We start from the raw sequence: 24,386 nt of genomic DNA, 5'->3' as shown, positions 1-24,386 counted from the left end.
CAATGAAATAAACGTGATGTGTTTATGTCTTGGGAAGACCGTCAACCTCAAGAAACGTTAATACAGCATGACATTCCATAGAGACCTTGGGTAAAAGTGGGAGTAGATTTGTTCAGCTGGGCAGATGAGTATCTGATTATTGAAGATTACTTTTCAAATTTGTGGAAAGTGGCCTGTTTACCAGATATTTCAGCCAAAACAGTTACATGCAAGATAAAAGCACACTGTGTGTGCTATGGGATACCAAATACAGTCTTGCTCCAACAGTGCAGCCTAATTTGTAGGGAAGGAATTCTAGAAGGTCAGTAAGGAGTGGGATTTTGATCACATTACATCACCACCTGGATATTCTCAAAGTAATGGCAAAGCTGAGTCAGCAGTAAAAACCATGAGGAAACTTAAGAGAAGCAAAAGCTGCAGGGTCCCTCCTAGATCATAGAAACACTCCATCTCAAGGCTTAAACTCAAGTCCAGCAAACAGCTAATGAGCAAAAGAACCAAGACCCTTTTACCCTCAAGAAGGTTACTACAGCCAAAGTTTACAGAGATATGCTTTGGTGAACTGAGGAGACAGGGTTGCCAGCCTCTAGGTGGTAGCTGGAGATCTCCCGCTATTACAACTGATCTCCAGGCGATATAAATCAGTTCCCCCTGAGAAAATGGCCACTTTGGCAATAGGACTCTATGGCATTGAAATCCCTCCCCTTGCCAAATCCTGCCCTCCTCAGACTGCACCCCCCAAAATTTCCAGGTATTTCCCAACCCAGATCTGGCAACCCTAGAGACAGCACCAACCTCTAGGTGGTGGCTGGAGATCTCCGCTATTACAACTGATCTCCAGGTGATATAAATCAGTTCCCCTGGAGAAAATGGCCACTTTGGCAATAGGACTCTATGGCATTGAAATCCCTCCCCTCGCCAAATCCCACCCTCCTCAGACTCCACCCCCAAAAATCTCCAGGTATTTCCCAACCCAGAGCTGGCAACCCTAGAGACAGCACCAACCAAGACAGGCCTTGTATTAAAGTTAGCCAGAGATCTTGCTGACCTACAACCAGGAAACAGTGCAAATTCAACCATTAACAAAGCAAAATGGAATCTGGCACAAAGCAGCAGTAATTCAGCCAGGAAACCAACAATCATACCAGGGGCAACTGGATAGTGGCCGAGTACCAAGAAGGGACCAAATACACCTAAGGAAAACAAAAGAAGCAGTTGGTGAGGGCACAGACTATGGTAACAGGCACACCAACAACCACTCGAGAGATCAGCAAGAGAGAATAGGAAGGGACTCTCAGTCACATGAGGACCAAGAGGGAGGACAGTGCAGCTGAGAGGCACAGAGAACAAGAGACTGCACCTAAGACATGCTTTGAGACAGAGGGGGAGAGGATAACAGGAAGACTGTTGATGGCGATCACACCAGAACTTAAATACACTCAACGTGCGTGTGTTATTAAGAGACTAGCACACCTCAGAGATTATGTATAATGACCTTAACATTTTGTTGTTTTAAAAGGGATGTGGCAATAATAATAAAAAAAACTGATTGTGTTGTAGTTCCTGGGAGGAGCCAGGAATTAGACAAACTAACACCCATTTTTTATTTCTCCTCAATTGGGGCCTGAGCAAGAGGAGAAAGGGCCAAGACTGAGAGAGCTCTGTAAATTAGTTATCACCATAAAGTTTAAAGTTCAAAGGCTGAGAATGTTTTAATATAAAGATAGAAATAATGCGCTTAGAAAAAGTAGCTATACATAATGGATGATGAGAGTTCAGAGGTTCCAGCATCTGTCTCATGTGGTGCAGATAAGCAAAATGTGTAATTAAGTAGGATAAACAACAACTAATTTTAGAAGTTGGCTGAAGCATGAGAAAACTGACATCAATAAAGGGACACAGCATAATACAACATGTTAAGGAGAGCCAATTAGAGATTCTAAAAAGTAGGTCCTCAAACCACAAAAATCACACAAGGTTGGAAGAGACCACAAGGGCCATCCAGTCCAACCCCCTGCCATGGCAGGATCCCACAATCAAAGCACTCCCGACAGTCCTGTTGTGCTATTAGAAGTTACAGAGAATAAGGAAACCCAGGTCTCTGTTTAAACAAGCATGAAAGGTCGTATTGAATTTCTTGATGAGTTCTCATTTAGCACTTTCACGTTATATATTATCTTTGAAGGGTTGTTTTTGTTTTTGGGTAGAACAGTGTCTTTCAGATCTGCAACAATATGTCCAGGAAGATTAAAATATTCACCCACCGGTTTCTGAATGTTTTGGATTCTTACATCAGATTAATATTAATTGATTATCTCTCATAGGAACTGACACATTTGTCCAACATGGACAGTCGAAGGGCACTGTTGGCACATGAAGGCATGTATTAAATTGGATGACTCGTAAATAGAGGAGCCCAAGATGGTAAAGGAGGTGTTATTGGTTCCTGTAAACAGGTATTAGGTCTAGCAAGCTTGAGCCATCGGAAACTAGCCAGCCACTTTATTTGCTGCAAATTGATGAAAAAGGTAAAGGTCCCCTGTGCAAGAACTGAGTCATTCCTGAACCATGGGGTGACGTCACATCCCGACGTTTCCTACATAGATTTTGTTTACGGGGTGGTTTGCCAGTGCCTTCCCCAGTCATCTCCCCTTTACCCCCAGCAACCTGGGTCCTTGAACACATGAAGCTGCCTTATACTGAATCAGACCCTTGGTCCATCAAAGTCAGTATTGTCTACCCAGACCAGCAACGGCTCTCCAGGGTCTCAGGCAGGGGTCTTTCACATCACCTACTTGCCTAGTCCCTTTAACTGGAGATGCCCGGGATTGAACCTGGGGCCTTCTGCATGCCAAACAGATGCTCTACCACTGAGCCACAGCCCCTCCCCAGCAGAGCACACAGCCTGCTAATGCTATCATAAACCAACCCGTCCTGCTACTCCCATGACGGAAGCCATGGTCTTCTTTCAACAGATTCAAGATTGCTGCAAAGATGCTGGCAACCGTGGCCCCTCCCAACCCCATAATGTCTTGCTTATAAGGTGGCAGACTGATCTGGGAAGAGCAAAATGCCTTTGCCATATCAATGGGGTTGCCAACCTCCAGGGAGCACCTGGCGTTCCGGCTATTACCGCTAATCTCCAGACAACCAAGATCAGTTCCCATGAAAAAAATGGCTGCTTTGGAGGGTGGAACCTATGGAATTAAACCTCATTCCTCACCAGGCTCCAGACACCCCCCAATTCTCCAGATATTTCCCAGCCCAGAGCTGGCAACTCTACATATCAAGGACTTGCTATGCATAGATAGAAAGAGTCAGTGACAAAATCAGCAGTCCTCATTTTACCGACCTCAGAAGGATGGAAGGCTGAGTCAACCTTGAGCCGGCTACCTAATTCACAGTGGGTCGCCGTGTTAGTCTGTCTGCAGTAGTGGAAAAGGGCCAGAGTCCAGTAGCACCTTAAAGACTAACAAAATTTTTTTTCTGGTAGCTCAGCTGTGGCTCACGAAAGCTCATACCCTACCAGAAAACATTTTTGTTCGTCTTTAAGGCGCTACTGGCCTCTTGCCCTTTTCGGCTACCTAAAACCAACTTCCGTCGGGATCGAACTCAGGTCGTGAGCAGAGATTGGACTGCAGTACCGCGGCTTACCACTCTGCGCCACGGGGTTGATAACGGCAAAAAAAAACCGTCACAGGAATCTCACTCTTCCCCCCCCCCCGTGCGTGCGTGCGTGCGTCACTTTCCTCTGAACCGGGCTAACGTGTCCTCCTCAACTCGGCAGAGGGCGCTCGCGTTCGTCTTCCATAACGGGCATTGAAAGGGATTGCGGAGAGTCGGAAGTAGAAGGGGGGGGGCATTTTGACCGGAAGTGTGCGCTTGATGCGGAAGCGGGTTGGCGACGAGGGACCGCGGGAGCGTTTCCCTCTCGAAGATGAAGCCGTCTAGAGTGAAGAAGCTCCGCCCGGAGAAAAAGTAAGGGACGCAGCTGGTCTTTCACACACACACACACACCCGATCGCCGTCCCGGCCTCTGAACCCGGCTGCTAATGCTTGAGGGTCTGCAATGGTTCCTGGGTTCGGTCCCCTCTTCCCTCCAACGCCTGCTGGGCAAGGCCCGAGGCGTTACGTCTGGTACTGCGCGCCTGGTTGCGTGGGATTCAGGGGCTGCCCTCCAAAAAACCGGGCCCTTTGCTTTGGAAAGCCTTTCGGCTCACTCCAGATGTGGAGTCTTGTGCGTTTGGTGAGAAACATGATGTCTGTCTGCACCTGTGCCAGTTTCTTCACGAGGTTGATGGGTTTCCATTCTGTACGGCTAAATGTGGTGCCTTCCATGAAGATCATTCACAGTGGGTAGAAAAGGGCAAGAGTCCAGTAGCACCTTAAAGACAAACAAAATAATTTCTGGTAGGGTATGAGCTTTCGTGAGCCGCAGGCTCACGAAAGCTCATACCCTACCAGAAAATATTTTGGTTAGTCTTTAAGGTGCTACTGGACTCTTGCCCTTTTCTACTACTGCAGACAGACTTATCCATGTTAGTCTCTGTGCAGTAGTAGAAAAGGGCAAGAGTCCAGTAGCACCTTAAAGACTAACAAGAATTTTTTCTGGTAGGGTATGAGCTTTCTGAAGAGGTATCTGAAGAAGTGAGCTGTGGCTCACGAAAGCTCATACCCTACCAGAAAATATTTTGGTTAGTCTTTAAGGTGCTACTGGACTCTTGCCCTTTTCTACTACTGTAGACAGACTAACACGGCTACCCACTGTGAATGATCTTCACAGTGGGTAGCCGTGTTAGTCTGTCTGCAGTAGTAGAAAAGGGCAGGAGTCCAGTAGCACCGTAAAGACTAACGAGAATTTTTTCTGGTAGGGTATGAGCTTTCGGAAGAGGTATCTGAAGAAGTGAGCTGTGGCTCACGAAAGCTCATACCCTACCAGAAAATATTCTTGTTAGTCTTGAAGGTGCTACTGGACTCTTGCCCTTTTCTACTACTGCAGACAGACTAACACGGCTACCCACTGTGAATTATACAGATGTGGGAGTATGTTTATTGTGCAGCGGGAAAGACACTCTGTGTCTGTTATTTGTTTATTGTTTAGTGCATTAGCGTCCCACGCCCTTTCTCCAAGGAGCTCAGGGTAGCGTGCACGGATCTGCACTCCTCTTTTATTTTCTCAGCAACCTTTTGTCAGGTAAGCTAGGCTGGGGCACAGTGGACTGGCCCAAGGTCACCTAGTAAGTTTCGTGACAAGGTTGTCTGAACAAAGCCTTACCACAAAGCGTGTACCCGAAAACCTCCTACATGGAAGAGTCTAGAGAGGCTGCTTTTCATATTGCTGTTTGTGCTGTCACTTGCAAAGTATTTGTTATGCCATGCGCTTAGAGTTCCAGAAGTTGATACATTCATAAACTTATCTGTGCTTATAATACAAAGTGTGCTTATTTGCAGGCTGGTTTCCCCACCCCCCTTGAGACATTATCTGTGTAGGAAGAACATATATATGTGAGTCTGCCCTCGGATGCTCTGGTGTTTCAAGGGTTTGAATACCAATCCACCAAGTACATATACTTCAGATAACTGGCTCCCTGAAATAGAACCTAAGATTTTCTGTATTTCAGAGTTCCTTTTCTTCAGCACATATGCCTTGTTAGCAGGGTGAATTTGATTTAAATCAAATTGACTTAAATCACAATTTAAATTGTTAGTCAGTAAGACTAGAATTATACCATGGCTTTCTACATGATATAAATCTACATTTTTACTGCTTGCCCCTCCCTCCTCACACTTAGCTCTTTGTGCAAGTCTATCCCACTCCAGTCAATCTTCTATTTATTGAACTTGGCACTTAAGAGGTAAGGGGTTGAGTCTGTGTACATAGATTTGCAAAGGAGCAATGGGATTAAGGTCTTTTTCTCAATTTGTATGTTTATTTTATAACATTTTTGTTGAGAAGAAGAAGCATGTTATCTGTGCAGACACAAATTCACAGTTTGGAGAACTGCAAAACCAAGCATCTGTGATAATATCTTCTAGATAGAAAAATTGCCTAAAATAATCTTAACAGAAAACTCTGGAAGAGCATGACATTGTGAATGGATTAATGTAATTCATTTACCCAAAAAATATAAACATTGCATCTGTATACAGCCTCATGCTACATAATCAAAAACTAATCCTTATTTCTTGATTAATAACCTTTGGACCATAATGTATCTTTGATAGAAAACTATCTTTAGATAGATTTTCCTCAGAAAGCATTTTATTAAAAAAATCAATTTAAATAAAAAAATTTTTTTAAAAATTGCTATTTATCTACCTTGCTTGTTAGGCACTGGCCTCTTTCAGAGGTGGTGAATTTCAGTTATTCTAAATAAAGTGGACAAGTTGGTAATGAATATAACAAAGGCCCAAGTTGAAGACTGGCTAACACTAAAGTGGTTTTAAGATTTTATTGGCCATGACCACACACAGAGGCAGTAATTTTGTAACTTTAACAGAAATGGAACCTTGAAACTGATTGAGTCTATGTTCTTATGTTTCCTTTTTTCTCATGTGACATGCTGGAAAATATGTCTCTTAATGCCGTCTTAAAAATAAGTATGTTATCTTAAAAATAAGCATTTCAGAATGTCTTGATGTCATCTTAAGAAGCAATTCAGAGTCATTTTCAAAAGTTGCATTAAGTCAGCATTCTAAAACATTTAGCATAAAATGTATTTGTGTATGTTTGCTGGTGGTACCAAGTGGCACCTAATGACTGACTTTCTTTAATAGAAAAGTTTGTGAGGGAGATGCTATTGCTGTACCAAATGAAGACTATATCGTAGGGCAAGTGGCCAGCAGTCTGTGTCAGAAAAGCCCTGCAGTATGCAGCACAGATACCTTGGTACGACTTTTCAGTGCTCCAGGGTCGGAAAAGCAACCAGTGTATGTTGCTGTACCAAGAGTAAGTAGAATTCTTTTCTTATATCAGTAGTTCCCAAAATAAGAGTTCAGCATCATGCACTGAGCTATTGGAATGTCATGATCAAATTGCTGGGTTCCCTGTCGTGGGTGTGGGAATAATGAAGCCAAAGGGTTTCATGTCTTGGCCAACATATATAGACCCTCAATGAAGTTCTGTTGGAGAATCCTTTTAGAGAGATTCAGTGAGATGGTGGAGATCTGTGAACAGATCTCCCTTATTTGTTTATTTTTAACTGGCAAGTAGAAATGTGGTGGAGGATTTGGATTAACAAAGGGATGTCATCTCCTTCCATCACCACTCCACGTTTTCACAATATTAGTTCCTCCATCAAAACCCCTTATGGTTGCCTGCACGTTTCTTCTAGTAGAGTAAATAGCAGGGGAGGGGGAGGGGTTTGATCTAATTTGACAGTTTAAAAAAATGAGCAGTTCTTTTAAACTACTCTTAAATTTTAGTGATGCCCTCCCCAATGAGATCTAACAGCCTCTCTCAATTGTTATGTTTGGGGGGTTATTATAAATTTCTTTTTCTTCCAAGCCTGTTGTGGCCAAGTGGCTCGTTTGATCTTGGTGAGTTGTTGCTACCTTTAACTATACAGTTCTTAACGTTATCTTGTTTTATTTTATTCAATTTCTACCCTGCCCTTTCCCGGCATTGTATTTTGATTGAGTTTTTAATGTGTTGTGCTAGTATTGGCTGTTTGTGGGCACTGGTATATTCTTCTGGTAAACTGCATTGAGGCCGAAACAGTATAATATAAACAAACTGTGTATGGTCATGTACTGAATGAATGGATTAATGTTCCATCAAGTCACAACCAGATCATGGTGACTGCATCTACAGGATGTTCAAGGCAAGAGATGAGCTGAGGTGCTTTGCCGTTGCCTTCCTCAATGTAGCATCCCTAGACTTCCTTGGTGGTCTCCCATCCAAATACTAACTGTGGCTGACCCTTCATAGTTTCACAGCTCTGATGAGCTTGAGCTAAATTAGGCTATTCAGGCTGCTGCATACTCTGTACAAATAAGTGGCCTGCCTGAGGTGGTCAGAAAGGTTCCTATTCTGCAGAATGCATACCACAGAATTCTTCAGGCGGGCATTTCTGTAAAGGAAATAGGGTTGTAATAAATGGAACTAGTCAGCATGGGACTTTCATAAAGGTGACCCGGGTGTAGTAAATTAAATTGCTCAGGAGGGTGTTTTCATATAAGGAATAGGTTTGTAGTTTATCCACTGTGTGCTGTATGGATTAGCGTTGTAATTTATTGCGCTGAACTTGAACTTGAAAAACCTTTAATGGCATAAGTAATATTACAATTGTTACAGAAGGTACATAAAATATGCAGTCATTAAGATAAAAACATAGGCCAGTAAATTCCAATAATAGAAATTACAAACTTTGGGCTTTTTGAACTTTCATCACATCCACTAGAACAGGGGTGGGGAACCTTTTTCATGCCAAGGGCCATTTGCACATTTATAACATCATTTGAGCCATACCAGGTGTAGATCTCCCGGTGGGGGTGTGGAGAGGCTAGGGTTGCCAGGTCTCCAGCCACCACCTGGAGGTTGGCAACCCCAGAGAAGGCAGAGAAGGCCTGGAGGGCGCCCCGGTCCTCCCCCCCTCCCAGGTGGGAGGGCAGCCAGCGGTGGGCCCGAGCAAACGAGGCGCCAGGGGGGCGCAGCCTGCAGTCGATCGTCAACGGAGGAAGAAAGGAAAACAGAGAAAGAGGAAAAGGGAGAGAGGGAGAAAGAAATGCAAAGAGGGGGAGAAAGAAAAGGACGGAGGGAGACAGACAAAGAGACAGAAAGAGAGGGAGAGAGAAAAGCCTTCCCCCCCCCACACACACACACACACCCGCCGGCCACCGCGACCTGGCCCCAGGCTCCATGCCCTCCCCCCCCCAGAGTCCACAAAAGGCCCCCCGAAGCCCGATCGGCTCCTCCGTGCATGCTCTGCCTCCGGTAGCTACGGGCCTCTTTCCCCCCCTCCCTCTCACTGCTCAACATCCGACAGGCAGCAAGAGGGTCTTACAGTGTGCCCCGGCGTTCCTGCACGCTGCGGCTATAGGGGGCAGCCTTGGGGAAAGAGTCCCTCCCCCTCCTCTCGCCGACCAACAGCCGTCAGTTGGCAAGAGGGGGTCCAAAGGGTGCCACAGCGCCCCTGCAAGCCGTGGCCCCAGGAACACCCTCAGGGAGGGCTGCCCTATGCTGTGCCTCTGCGGCATGGCCCCAGAGCTCCCGAGGGCCACAAAAAATGTCCTTGGGGGCCGCATACGGCCCCCGGGCCTGAGGTTCCCCATCCCTGCACTAGAAAATTGGCAACATCTACAGTAACCTCTGGATCGGAATCATTTTATCAATTTATTGCACTTCTTGCTCTATGCATTACCCTACAACTAAGATACACCATAATAGGGTAAGATATACTGTAAACAGTGCAGCAACTTGATAACAAAGATCCAGAAACAATGCAGTACAAACAGGGTAACGCATACAACAAGCAATGCAGATGAGTGCAGCTATCACAGAGGAGGATATTGGATATGTGGATCCTGGGCCATAAAGGGTTTGTAGGCAATAACCAGTACCTTGAATTGAACCTGGGAATCTTCTATTTGTGAGGCGTGTTCTGTACCACTTAGCCAATTGGTTGTCGATTATAGAAGTGGTAGAACCCTTAATGTTGAAAAGTTGGCCATCCCAATCTAGATAATGCGTCAATTGGCCCTAATATATCTCCTCTCTGGTATTGTGCATGTAATGGGTGCAGCTTCTAGAAAGGCAGATTTCCTTATGAAGTCAAATTGCTATAGATGGTTAAGTTGTATAGATCATACTATCATTCTGTAGAGCGGTTTAAATTTTGTTTGGCTATGTAAATGTTAAAAAAATGTAGTGGTCAGTTTTCAGAATAGGTCTGTGGAATTTGTAATCCAGCAAACCAAACAGCTCACCAATAATTTATCGAGCAATAGCACGCAGCAGTGAGGGGGGTTTATTGAGTCTTTGATATCTGTGTTTTGCTCAGTTGGTCACAAGTTGTATAGCGTTGTTTTAAAATGAATAGAAATGTGGTGATACTGCTGGACAAACATTCTGTTTTAATTACTTAAAATAACTTTGTAGAAGCTAACTTTGTTATTACTCGAAAGGTGGTAGAGATCTATATTCATGTTGGTTGTGTAATTTTACCATCTCCTGCAGAGTTCAGTGAAATACTGTTTACGTTCCTTAATCCGTTTATGAATTTCCTATAAGGTGTACCTTCTACTGTGTCAATGTCACTGTTGCAATTCAGTAATACCTTTCATTGGCATGACACATTTAAGTAAGACCAGAGTTTGACTGTTGTTTGTTTGTTCATTGCTGTATTTGTTTAGGTATTGCTTACAGACAGGTGATTTTATTACCATAAGAAATGGAATAGTACACATTTTTCACTGTTTTTCAAAATGGTTGATCTATGAGTAAAGTTTATGTCCCTTTGTGGTACAAGTCAAGGGCTACACAGCTAATGCAAAAACGAGGTTTTCAAAAACGTCAGCTGTATCTCTGATAAGTCTTTAGTGCCATAATTTTTTTTACTGATGGCTGCCTCGTTGAAAGCTTGCAGAATAAAAAGGTGCTGTTGCAATGTACTTTTGAGCTGTAATCGGTGATGCTTAGATTTCTTGTGGCAGAGAAGCATTGACACAGAACTTGTCCACCCAACATTGTAGACAGAACCTTCAACAACACTATGCTAATAATCATTGCATGATTCCACCCTCCCCTTTACACCTTCCAACTCGTGAAAGCAAAATTCTGTCCAGAAGTGTTACAGTATGATTCAGACATAATTACACTAATGAGGCTGGTGTATTTTCAGACTCTGACCAGACCTGTCCTTCTTTCTTCTTCTTCTTATGCCATCTAAATCTAGATAAAATAGTATCGCTGACAACAGAACTACCTGAGCATCCAGCAATAAATTTGGATTTAACTGACCTCCTTACTGCACAAATGATCTTTAATAGATGTTACCACTGTGGTCTGGGGCTGTTTCACTTGGAGGCATCTCCCACAGCTCAGTGGCAACCTAAGAATTGGGCCACCATTTTGTATAATGGGAACTGTAGAAGAAGAGTAGAAAGTCTGTGTTGAAACTTATCCTTGTTTAATCCTATTAACTTTTTTGTATTACAAAAAGTACTTTACAGCATAACTAAAACAAAGTTTTGTGCTTGAAGCTGTTCTTTAGTACTGATCTGCAGTTCCAAGTTCATAACCTATTGTAAAAATGATAAGCTTTTTCTCAAAGGTACATGATAATTACGCTGGTACCACAGATTCTTTTTGCCTAATAGGACCATGTGTGGGAAGTCTGACAATAGAAGTTTTTTTAAAATATATATTTTTATTCAAGTATTTAAACAAAAGGGGACTTTGGTGGAAGGTTAAGCATGAGTTGTCCTATTTTTCTGATTATTTTATTGTAACCTGATAGTCTTGTCTACTCTAACCTGTTAAACCCAGTTTTCTTTTCTAAAAGGAAACTAAGAAGCGCAAGCATACAGAAGAAGAAATTGCCACAGAAATGCAGAACTCTATTGAAAGAGCGCCTTTGAAAAACATGAAGAAAGCTAAAAAGAAAGTACTATCTCCAGCAGAGGCAAGATTAGCTAGCAGGTAACTGAAACATTTTATACTCAGAAGGTCAAGTCTCATCATTTTAAAGCCAGGGAGGGGAAAAAAGTATTTTGTCTTAAAGATTAGAGCTAGACTGGCATGTGTTCATGGCAGAATATATTACTCATATTTTCAGAAGATTACTTCACTGATTTTATTAGTTGGTTGTGTCATCTTCACTAAGCCTTAAAGTCAGAGTAAGCTAGAAGCTTAACAACTAACAATGTTTTATGGCATGTAAGGGCACTTTTCTGTATGTTTGGCTTCCTTTATGGTTATTGTCAGTGGTGACCTTGGGCCAGTCATTCTTTTGTGGTTCGACATACCTCGTAGTGTTGTGACAGTAAAAATGTGGAAAGCCATGTATATCATCCTCAGCTCCTTGGAGGAAGGCCAGGATAAAAATCTAATAGAATAAATTAACAAATGGTGGATGTGTACTTATCTCTTAGCTCCAGTTAACACAGTGCATTGATGAGGGGTTGATGTATAAGCCAATGGTATAAGCTCTGATGTGGGTAATCTTCTCTTTAAAAAAGCCTGGCCAGTAGCAACTTCTTCTCAGTAAAATAAAATTTTATTTATTTAAGTCATTTATACCCCTCCTCTCTCAACAATGAGGCCCCAAAGTGGCTTATATCATTTTCCCCTCCTCCCTTTTATCCTCACAATAACCCTGTGAAGTAGGTTAGGCTGAGAGAGTGTGACTGGACCAAGTTCACCCAGCAAGTTTCCATGCGGGGGCACAAGTGGGGATTCAAACCTGGATCTCGCAGATACTAGTCCAACACTCTTAACCACTACAGCACACCGAAATCTGTCCCTTTATGGGCAAATATGAAACGCCAATGGTCCACAAATGTGCTCACTGCGGCAAGGCCTCCTCCTCCGTTTAGAAACAAGGAAGGGAAAGATGGTGCCTGAGAAGTGCTAAACGCTGAGGCTGGAGGAAGGCAGTAGATAGACGAGCGCTTCATTCCTGTCCAGCCCAACCCAATTAACAGGATCTTGAAAGGTTTCAAACCAGTGTATAAGGATCTGGTTTCATGTGATCACTCCTTAAGTGTGAAATGTGTGAACTGGTTCTTAATGTGTTTATGCATCCTTTTGCAAAGATATTCCGGCTGTGCATTAGCATGAGGGTCACACATTGCTTTCTTTTAATGTAACTGTCACCTCTAGTTTCTCCAACAATTGATCTTTTATTACTTCTGTGTCTGGGTAGATTAAAAAAACAGATTTTTTCCAGGAGTATAGCGAATGGATGTTAACAGCTTGGCTTCAATTTTTCACTGCTTGTCAAGGGAGTATGCGTTGGATAAAACAGATGAAGATGAGATGGAAAAAGAGAGACAAATCAAACAAAAGTTGGCTGCTAAGCATCTCTCAGCTTCAGATGCTGATGCTGGAATAAAACAAAAGAAAATGCAAATCAACGTGGCTAAGGAAATGCTAAAGAATAAGAGGACCATCTTTGTGGGGAATTTACCTGTTGGTTGTACAGCACAGGTAAGTGAGTAATGCTGGGGAGCAAAAATCAGACATCACTTCTGATATTTAAGGAAATAGACAGTGATCCCTGAAGCACACAAATGATGAAATGAGTTCCATTAATATAATTGGGGCTTGTTTGAAGGAAATGTGCTTAAAAGCTGTGACCTTTCCTGGTCAAAAACGATCTGGCCATTTTGGTGCATGCCCTAGTTACATCTAGATTAGATTAGTGCAGTGCTCTCTACACAGGGCTGTTCTTGAAAATTGTTCAGAAACTTCAACTGGTGCAGAATGTTGCAGCCAGGCTGCTGAATGGAGTAGATTGTAGGCGCCATATTCTACAGTGGCTCCCAGTTTGTTTCCCAACACAATTCTAGGTGCTACTGTTGACCTTTAAACCTTATATGGCTTGGGACCTGCAAACCAGAAGGATTGTCTGTTCCCTTATGAATGTACTCGACCACTACAGTCATCTTCAGAGACCCTACTTTAGGTGCCCCTTCCTTCTGAGATTAGATGGATGGCAACTTGGGAAAGGGCCTTCTGGGTTGTGGCACCACAACCCTGGAATTCTCTCCCCAGAGAGATTCACCTGTCCTCTTCTGTTGCCACCTTCTGCCAGTGAGTGAAGACTTCTTTGCTTCATCTGGTGTTCCCTCAGTGATCCCTCCCTCCCTGTGTTATAATTGTTGGGTTTTTTGCTTTATATGTGTATTTTAGCTTTGGCTTTAATTATTTTTATGATATATTTTGATTTTATTTTAATATATAATGTTTTTAATATATAATGTTTAATATATAAAAGTTGTTTGGTTTTAATATATAATCTTATTATATATATATTTGCTCTGTTAGCTGCCATGGGGGTCCTGATGAGGGTAGAAAGGTGGGGTGTAACTTATGTAGGTATAACCTTAGGCAGATGATGAGAGGGAAGGCACTGGGGGTCACTGGGGGTGTGGGGGGGAGGTAGTTGTGAATGTCCTGCATTGTGCAGGGGGGTTGGACTAGATGACCCTGGTGGTCCTTTCCAACTCTATAATTCTATGATTCTATTCTATGTGAATAAATATTAAACTTAAGATCAGGGGACAAGTATTCTTGCTTGAGCCACAAGAAAAGGCAGGATATAAATATTTTAATAAATAAAATTATGGTGAACAGTACTTAAATATGAATTTTATACTGCTAATCAGCTTAAACAGCACAGATTTTTCATTCAGTGATGGAGAAGACATGTTCTCCAGTTGCTTTTTTTATTTTTCCTATATTTCAGCCTCTATGCCCTATTGCTGGACCTCTAGAGGAACTGGTTGGCCACTGTGTGAGACAGGATGCTGGACTAGATGGACCACTGGTTTGATCCAGCAAGGCTTTTCTTATGTTTTCACTAGCCTATCATGTCTTGGATCAATCAGAGCATTTCCATGGATGGAAGGGTTTTCATCTCTGGAGTGCAACTTTCTTGTGTCTCTCCTGCAGCAGCCTACTCTCCCCCTCCCCATGCTGCTCCTAGGAAACGGTACACTCTCAAGTACAGCATTTGGGGTATATTCTGGGCTGGAGAGGGGAAGTTATAAAGTTCTATCCACACTCTCTGGATAGAAATCCTTCTGTCTGCATAAATGTTCTAGTGGATCCAACCCATGGAAGTTACTGGGCATTCTTGTATTTGGTTATAATAAGAATAGAAAAAAAACAGATTGTACCCTGAAGATGACCTCATTCTGTGAGGGGGTTAAATTGCTGTTCTTATTTGTTTTGACCAAGTGAATCAAATGTGCTTGAGTTTAGATGCTGAAGGTGTTTTTCAAAGAATATGGACAAATTGAATCAGTTCGCTTCCGCTGTTTGGTAAGCATACAGTATAACTGTCATTGTGATTTTATATGGCTGCGTGAGTGTTCACACACAGAGAGCCTGCCGTCTTTAGGCCAGGGTTCCCTAGCGTGGCACCTGCAGGCACTTCCCTAGGCATGCATCATGTGCTTCAGGAAAGTAGGCAGGACCATTGGGAATGCAGAACCAGTGGACAGGCTGCCTTCATACAGATACAGGCTGCCTTCATGTGGATGCTCCCCACTTCGGACTGGAGAGCGATCTATGATCCTTGTAAGCAGGAACATTTGGACCCCCTGTGAGGTGGTGGGGTGTAGGGAGCAGTGCAACACCCTTTCCTTCTCTTGGATGTCTTCTCTCTGTGTGTGTTATCCTCCTTCTCTACGTTTGTGTGTGTGTGTGTGTGTGAGAGAGAGAGAGCTTGGCTCCACCTCCTGTGGCAGCCATTTTGTAGCGACGGATGCCACCCTACCTCAGAATTCCAAGAGTGCCCACAGGCTCAGATGTTAGGGAACCCAGCTCTAGGCAGTGATAGAAGGGATAGCTGCTTTGAACAGTCTAAGGGATTGGTTTCATGAATACCTTAGTTTTCTCATGTTTTCAAATAATTATTTTGCTCAGTACATTGCATATTAGCATATAACTGGAACCATCACTGATGCAGTGATCCCATTTGTAATAGTGTTCTACTCCATCCACATCTAAAACGTACACCAGAATATGTGTATTTTAAAATATTTATATTCCGTTTTTCTGAAAAAACAGTAAACAGAAACAAGTATTCTTAAGGCCAATAAACAACTGGGACTGCTGTTGAGAGAGCCCAGGTTTGGGCGGAAGCCGTCTTCACCTTCCCTGCTGCAATGAGCATAGTGTTCTCAGATGTTCATAATGTGACATCCTGAAGCTGAAGAATGCCTATCAATTAATGCTCTTATGTTTTTCTTTTAAGATTCCAGCAGAGGACACGTTATCCAAAAAATTGGCAGCCATAAAGTAGGTCTTACAAACTTCTGTTTCATTTTTCAGTATTTTCAAAATAACAGGTTTATAATATGCAGTCTCTCCAAAAAGCTTGTGACCAGTTAAAGGAATGCTTATGGTAAAGATCAAGTGGCCTCTCATTTATTCCAGACCTTGATTTACAAGTTACTCTGCAGTTTACAATTTTGTAGGACAGTGTAACTTATACAACACTAAGTAGTTCATAGAATCATAGTTGGAAGGGACCACCAGGGTCATCTAGTCCAACCCCCTGCACAATGCAAGAAATTCACAACTACCTCCCCCACCCCCGTGACTCCTACTCCATGCCCAGAAGATGGCCAAGATGCCCTCCCTCTCATGATCTGCCTAAGGACATAGAATCAGCATTGCTGACAGATGGCCATCCAGCCTCGGCTTAAAAACCTCAAGGGAAGGAGCGCTTACCACCTCCCGAGGAAGCCTGTTCCACTGAGGAACCGCTCTGTTAGGAAGTTCTTCCTAATGTCTAGACGGAAACTCTTTTGATTTAATTTCATGCCGTTGGTTCTGGTCCGACCTTCTGGGGCAACAGAAAACAACTCTGCACCATCCTCTGTATGACAGCCCTTCAAGTACTTGAAGATGGTTATCATATCGCCTCCCAGTCTTCTCCTCTTCAGGCTATTTGTTGATTTGTGAAAAATCTCTTGAAGCACCACAAATGGGTTCTGGCTCCCTGCCTTGAAAAGGTTGAAAGTACTTTCTGTCCCATTCTCACTTTGTGATTTCATGTGGCAAATAGAGGCTCCTTTTGGATTCTTTACCAAGGACAGGGTTCTCACCTCTTTGTGCTGGGACTGGTTGAGGGTTTTGATGCAGAAACAGCTGGACACACTGATCCTATATGGTCTGAACTCAGCTGGATTAGAAGAGCTTAGGATTGAACAGTTTGAAAACAAAAATAGAGTTTTTGCTATACATTCCAGGAAGCATTTTAAAAATTAGATTTTTATCCTACCTGTCCCCAAAGAAGTTTAGGGTGGTATTCATGGCCCTTGGGATATGCTGTGGCTCTGCCAGAGCATCTCCTTTACATTGATGCAGTTCCAGGTTCAGACCCTGGCACTTCCAGTTAGAAGGATCCACGTGAAAGACCTCTACTCGGGACCCTGGAGAGTTGCTGCCAGTCAAAGTAAATACTGATCTTGATTGACCAGAAGTCTGATTACAACACAGTTTCATGTAACTGTGTCATACCACAACAGTCCTGTGTGGTAGGTTAGGCTGAAAGTTAGTGACTGCTGTGTGAGCTACAGAAAAGTATGGATTTGAACCTAGGTTCCCTTTTCCTAGTCTTAACAATTAGACAACATAAGTCCCATTGAATTGATAGGACATGGCCAGATAAGCATGTTGAAGATGATAATGAGAGTTCTGTAGCCTTTTGTGTCTTGCTTAAAAAAATTGTAAATGTAACACTTTTCAGTTAAAAACAAATTAATGTGTTTTTTTCAGGCAAAAGGTGCATCCTAATAGGAAGTATGTGAATGCTTATGTTGTCTTCAAAGAAGAATGTGCAGCTGTTAATGCCTTAAGACGGTAATCTTTTTTAAATTAGCTGTCTTTTCATAAAACCTAGAACAACAGAATACATATGACAATCGTATTATATATATCTTAACAACTGAAAGCACATAAATCTTAAAAAGTCTACTGAAATATTTCAGTGCGTGACCTGTACATGATACCAATTAATTATTTTTGATCATGTTTTTCCTTTTGTGGCTTCAATAGTAATGGAACAGAATTTGCTAATGGATTCCACATCAGAGTTGACCTTGCTTCACAATCCACTTCTGTGAGTAGTTTAAATGTTGTGGGGAAATGTTTTTTGGGGAGCTGCTGCTTTAGGCTTCTGACACCATTCTTCTTGTTTACTTGCTTTGTAGCATGATAATAAGAGGTCTATATTTGTGGGAAATCTCCCTTATGGTAAGTAAAAAGTGGATATTCAACACTGTCTCTAGACTAATCTATCATAAAAGTTGCTATTCCATTTGTGGTTTGCAGATGAGTAGATTCAGTTTCTGCAATGTTGATAGTTGTGTACTTTTAATAAGCTGAACAGCCACATTTGTCAAGAAATACTAGCGTTGCTACAAACCGTTAGATAATAGTAATTACATATTGTGATAATTTACCAAGAAATATATACCCTTGCAAAAAGTGAAGTACTCATTGCAAGTAAATGGAAATTTCTTACATTTAAGGGGCAAATGAACATTTTTAGGATTTTGATCATACGCATAAAAGAACTACATTTTAGTACCTGCACCCTTTTTCAACTGTTTGCTTACAGACATTGATGATGATACTATGAGAGACCATTTCTCTGAGTGTGGAACTGTGATGGGTGTGCGCATTGTGAGAGACCGAAACACTGGCATTGGCAAAGGATTTGGCTATGTTCTGTTTGAGGTACGTTGACGTCTGTTGCATAACTGTGATAAAAGATTCAATATCCAGTATTTAACATACAAAATCTAGAGATGTATTTGCTTTTCACTTCATGTAGTACAGTCATAACAGACAGAGCCTTATAGGTGCACAAAAAGCCCTGTTTGTTTTGTCCCAATATACTGAGTATCAAAGGCGGTTTTGCAAGAATAACTGAACGTCCTCCATAGAAGAAATTGAACAGAAATAGTAACACGCTATACTAAAATAACTTAGAAAACAGTACCCTTTTGGCTGTTTTAGAAATTATTTTAGTATGCAGAGTTTGTACGTATGTTAGGTATTCCCTGCGGCAGATCTTTCTCCATCTTCCTTGTCTCACAGCAGTCCTCTGCAGCCCCTGAAATTGTATTGCCAGCTTCCCTTTCTTGTGCCAAAGAAAATCTTGGCAGAAGAAATAAAGCAAGAGCTCTGTTAGTGCAAGAGCAAAGTCTGGGCAATTCCACCCAATTTTCGTCTCTGCTTACTGCTTACTGCTTACTGAAGCTCCCTGCGCCTGGTAGCTTTTCTTCTATGTGGGGGGTGGGGGGGGTCCCACAATTTCCACCAATACCTTTTGATAAGTCAGAGAGGCTGCTGTGGAAAGGGGAAGATGGGGGGGGGGGAATAACCACTGTGAACACCTTCTGCCCCCGCAACTGTTAGGTGTATGTTCCCATGTGATTCCTTTTAAGAAACATTTGTTTGCCTATGTGTCCTTGACACACAATGCATTGGACCATAATAAACAGCAGATTTTTGCACATCTTTTGAGACTGTTAGTTGCCTGATTGGTGCCTCTTCCTCATTGTTGGGTTGTATCAGGTAGCACAAGACCTGATTTTATTCAAATTCAAAGTTCATTTGAAATGGGTTTGGAGGGCTGGAGACCTGAGTGGAACATTCATTCATGTATAGACTTTATCTTTTTTTACTACAAGGTACTATTAAAGTATATTTAACTCTCATACATCAAACTAGATTTATGCTAGTGTCGTAAGCCTTTGTGCCAGCCTGTCTGTCTCCAGCACCAATATACTGGTCACACTTGTGACACCGGGCTGATATGTTGGTAGCCAAGTCTTGTTGTAACTTGTTGGTTCAGTAAGTATTTGGCAGTTAACCACACATAAGAGATGATATGTCAGAGTTTCCTACAAAATAGGTAGCACACTGCTGTGAGCCCTTAAATGTTGTAGACTGATTGTGGGGTCTGCCTAAAATGGCTGTCACTGCCCTCCTATTTGTTCTAGCGCAAGGTAGCTGCTGTTTAGTCAATAGCTACCATATTAAACAGTTAGAGTGATGCAGCCATTTAAAGATGAATAGAAACTGCACCCGTCTCTTCCACCGACATTGACATCTCATTCAGATCATCTCTAACTCCTTGCAGTAGCATGCAGGATTCAAAAGGCTTAGCTCATTCCTCAAGTAGGCAGTCTTCCTTAACACAGTTTCTCAGCTTTCTTCTCTGTAGCCGTGAACCTGAGGCCTACTAAGTAGTATTGCCCCTATAAAAATGGAATTAAGTACCCAGAGGTCAAGAAAAAAACCAACATCCAAGACCAACGGTTACAGAGTGTAAAGGTTATATCAATACAAAATATGTGTGTATTTATTACAGGCTAAAATCTATAACATAAGGCCCTGGAATAACCTAAAAAGGTAAAGGTCCCCTGTGCAAGCACCTGGTCATTCCTGACCCATGGGGTGACGTCACATCCCGACGTTTACTAGGCAGACTGTTTACGGGGTGGTTTTCTAGTGCCTTCCCCAGTCATCTTCCCTTTACCCCCAGCAAGCTCGGTCCTCATTTTACCGACCTCAGAAGGATGGAAGGCTGAGTCAACCTTGAGATGGCTACCTGAAACCAGCTTCCGTTGGGATCGAACTAAGGTCGTGAGCAGAGCTTTTGACTGCAGTACTGCAGCTTACCACTCTGCTTTTCAGCCAGATGGCCTTCTTCAGTGGTCAAAACAATCACAGTTCCAGACTAAAAATGTACATGACTTTCTAAAAATCTTTATGACTGTAGGTATGTTGTGTTCCCCTCAGGTCTCCAGCTCTTCAGTGTGACCACTGAAGAAGGCCATTTGGCCAAAACCTGTTTGGTCAAAGTCTAGTTCTATGATTGTATGTCTATTTGTGTTGTATATTTACATGAACATGTTGGTTTGGTGGGCTATTGCAAGGCCTTATATGTTATTGATTTTAGCCTGTAATAAATTATTTATACCCCACTGAAGTCCCTCCCCAAACCCTGCCCTCCTCCGCCTCCAAAATCTGCAGGTATTTCCCAGCCCGGAGCTGGCAACCCTAGAGCCGTCCCATCAGTGGCCTTAGAAGCATGTAACTCTGCTTAAGATTGTACTGTAAAGCTAGTTTCACCTTTGGGTATTTGTCTCGTATAGAAACAGTACATTATGGGTTAAGGTTGCTATAATATTTTTGGATAAAACACAAGTTAGATATTGGTTGCAGAATATTGCAATGTCAAGTGGTGCAATTTGAGAAACAAAAATGGCTAAAATGGAAATTGAGCATTCTTTTGTATATTATGTCCTTTATATTTAATCTTTTAAAATCTTTTTCCTTAAAGGGTACAGATGCTGTACACCTTGCTCTGAAGCTAAACAACTCTGAGCTAAAAGGAAGAAAACTCAGAGTGAAGCGCTGTATGGAAAGAGAAAAAGCGCAACAGAAAAGCTCAGAAAAGAATGTAAAGAATTTGGTCAGCTTTAAAAATAAAAAAGCTGCCTCAATGAACAATGCAAAACGGTATTCCAGTGATACCTTCGTTGGTGAAAAAGCAGATCCAGTGAAAAAGAGCAAAAAACCAAGATCAACTAACACTGCAAAGAAAAAATTTAAAAAGCACAAATGAAATCGTGCACAAAGTGCGCATTTTAAATAAATTTATTTCATAGGCATTCTGTGTTGGAATTCTTAAAAATTGTGTCAGTTGTAATTTATAGGCTCGGATAGATTGATGCATGTGACTACAGTATAAACTACAGTATAATTTAATTTAATTTAACTACAGTATAAATTGTAGTTAAATTAAGAGAGCTGAACTAACCCACAAAAATGTTACTAGCCCATTTTCCCCACATAAGTTAGTCATTTTTTTTTTTAGGAGCACAAATAAATCTTAATTCCTGTACATTAGCCCATCTTGGATCTCTGTAGGAGATCAGCTAACCACAAGTAATCTGCTTTTTATAAGGCTTGTTCCTGCTAATTAAAAATATTCTTTCATCTTTCCCATTTCTGGCAGGAATGAATGTATTTCCAGATATACAGTAGAGCACTATAAATTGAAACCACTGTGGCCTGTATCTAACCACACGTTCCAAAGACTTAAATGTACTTCAGTTTCTCAAAAGGTGATGGCAATTTCTGCCCTGTCCCACTGCGGACTACCCCCTTTACCCTGTACGCTGTTTCTGAGAAGCCACCGACTCCCAGGAACAAAAGTTGGGGAGGGGGGGTTCAGTGGGCTGCAGCAGAAGGGAGGAATTGGTGGAAATCACTGGACTCGTCTACTGCCTTAATTTTGTGTTTTCTGCTTTGCGCACATGTAACTGCTCCTATTATGTACATTCCTGTTACCAAGACCCACTTCCCAGATGTGTGCTGTCTGGTCTGACTCCATCTTGGCCAAATTTGCTTTGGCAACCATTTTAGGGGTTAGCAATGCCAAACTTTGGAGAAGGTAAGGCCAAGGCTCCCTTCAGGCTGTGTTAATGAGTGGCCGAAACTTGGGGTGGGAGACTGATTCTCTGATGGGACATTATTTATTTATTGATATTATTTATAGCCCCCCTTTCTCAATGGGGCTCAAGGGGCATTACACAGATTGAGTCAATACAATTAACAGGATGGGATCTTTAATAATGAAATAGGATTTGGGTTGTAGAACCAACCAGAAAAAAACACAAAATTGAAGCAAAGCAAATTGCTAACATGACATATTAAATGATGCAAAATTACATAGTAGGATCCAACTTCACAGCAAACTATACACTGTAGTATAGACCACAGTCCCTAATAATTTATCCAAGCAACTTTGTGAATAATTTTGTACTTTGCTATCCTATTATCTACAAAGAAAGGCCCTCTTGAATACTTCAGTTTTGCATAAATTGAGGAAAGCCAGGAAAGTGGGAACCTTCCTGAGTTGCTCAGGTAGGCCATTCCTCAAGGTGGGGGCCATAACAAAGAAGGCATATGTATAGGCAGTTGTTGATCTGCCCATTTGCGGGTTGTCACCTGCAGAAGGCCCTGCTCAGATGAGAGAAGATGATGTGGTGGAGCATAGGAAGAGAGACGGCCTCGCAGATATGAGGGTCCAAGCACATGAAGGGCTTTGTATATGATAGCCAATACTTTAAATTGAGCCCGTTAACAGATGGGCAGCCAGTGGAGCAACTACAGAATAGGAGTAATGCACGTGCACCATCTAAGCTCCCGATAACAGCCCTGCTGCAGCATTCTGCACCAACTGGAGACCAATATACAGTGCATCACAGTTGTCTAGTCTCAGTGTCACCATGGCATGGATCCAAGGTAAGAGGCCATTTTTTCAATCTAGGCTGAGTTGGAAGAATCCTTTTTTTTGCAACTGCATTAACTTGCATGCCTACCCATTGCCTCGGGCTTGCAAAGCCAGGCACCCATCTAGATCTATCAATGTAATTTCATCAGCAAAGGCAAGTCTTCCTGAGTGTATGTGTTAAGTGCCAATGGTCTCGTTCAGCTTTTAAAAGCATACATTATGTGTATCTTTTTAAAAAGATATACATAAAGACAAAAATATAACAAATGTGGTGGATCTACACACAAGGTTGGTATTGTTTACTCTGAGTGGCAACAGCCACTCAGTCTAGGGCCGTGTTGGCGAACCTATGGCACGGGTGCCACTTCCGGCACGCGTAGCCCTTTCTGCCGGCACGCACGGTTCCTCCAAGCCGCTGGTCTTTCCGGCTCTGCCCCACCCCGGATGGGGGAGGCTGTAGCCCAGGGGTGGAGAACCTCCGACATGATTGGCGGTGGCCCCCGGACTCTCCCACAGAAGCTGCCGCCATTGCCGCCGCTGGAGCGTGCGCGGCCAGCCAGGCGGGTGGGAGAGCGGGGAACAGAAGCCAAGCGCTCACACTCGGCATGGCCGGCGGCTTCTCCGGCACCCTCTGGGCCTGTGCGGGTGGAGGGGCATGGCTGGTCGGTGGGTGCGAAGGAGGCGCCCTCTGCCCCACCCTGCTCGCCTCTCACAAGCCTGCTGCCGCGCCCCACCGAGTGGCAAATCCAAGGCAAAACCTCCCATGCATAAATGGCCTCTTTCTTTTTCTGTCTCCCTCTGTCCTTTTCTTTCTCTCCCTTGCTCCATTTCTTTCTCCCTTTCTGTCTCTTTTTCTTTCTTTCTCTCCCTCCCTTCCTTCCCTTTCCCCCTCCCTTCCCTTCTTTCCTTCCTTCCTTCTTTCCCTCCAGCGGCTTCTCCGGCACCCTCTGGGTCTGTGCGGGCAGAGGGGCGTGCAGTCCTATTCCACCTTTGAAGTGCCCACAAGCTATCCTCCAAACACCTTTCCATTTGTCTTGATATGTAGAGAGAAAACTGCCAATCTCCAGGTACTAGCTGGAGATCTGCTATTACAGGTGATCTCCAACCAATAGAGATCAGTTCCCCTGGAAAAAATTGCCACTTTGGCAATTGGACTCTATGGCACTGAAGTCCTTCCCCAAACCCCGCCCTCCTCAGGCGCCACCCCAAAAACCTCCCACTCATGGCGAAGAGGAACTTGGCAACCCTAGCCTCTCCCTCTGGGCCCCCTCTGGGGGTGGTATTCAGGTTAAATTGCCTCATTGGCACTCGGCGATAAATAAGTGGGTTTTTGGTTGCAGTTTGGGCACTCGGTCTCTAAAAGGTTCGCCATCACTGGTCTAGGGAAAGGAT

The 24,386-nt window shown here is 42.9% G+C and overlaps 1 protein-coding gene across 1 annotated transcript; it reads left to right on the top strand.

Moving 5' to 3' along the window:
* Positions 1-3,937: 3,937 nt before the first annotated feature.
* RBM34 (RNA binding motif protein 34) lies at positions 3,938-21,320 on the top strand. The gene is made up of 11 exons (XM_056853330.1): positions 3,938-3,978; positions 6,778-6,949; positions 11,505-11,641; positions 12,946-13,150; positions 14,930-14,989; positions 15,927-15,970; positions 17,456-17,539; positions 17,735-17,798; positions 17,890-17,932; positions 18,300-18,418; positions 21,036-21,320. Exons 1-11 carry the CDS (start codon positions 3,938-3,940, stop codon positions 21,318-21,320), a joined length of 1,254 nt encoding a protein of 417 aa, XP_056709308.1.
* The last annotated feature ends 3,066 nt before the right edge of the window (positions 21,321-24,386 follow it).

The sequence above is a fragment of the Euleptes europaea genome, chromosome 7 (genome assembly GCF_029931775.1).
Source record: "Euleptes europaea isolate rEulEur1 chromosome 7, rEulEur1.hap1, whole genome shotgun sequence".
Taxonomy (NCBI): Eukaryota; Metazoa; Chordata; class Lepidosauria; order Squamata; family Sphaerodactylidae; genus Euleptes; species Euleptes europaea.
This window is presented reverse-complemented; position numbering and strand designations above follow the sequence as displayed.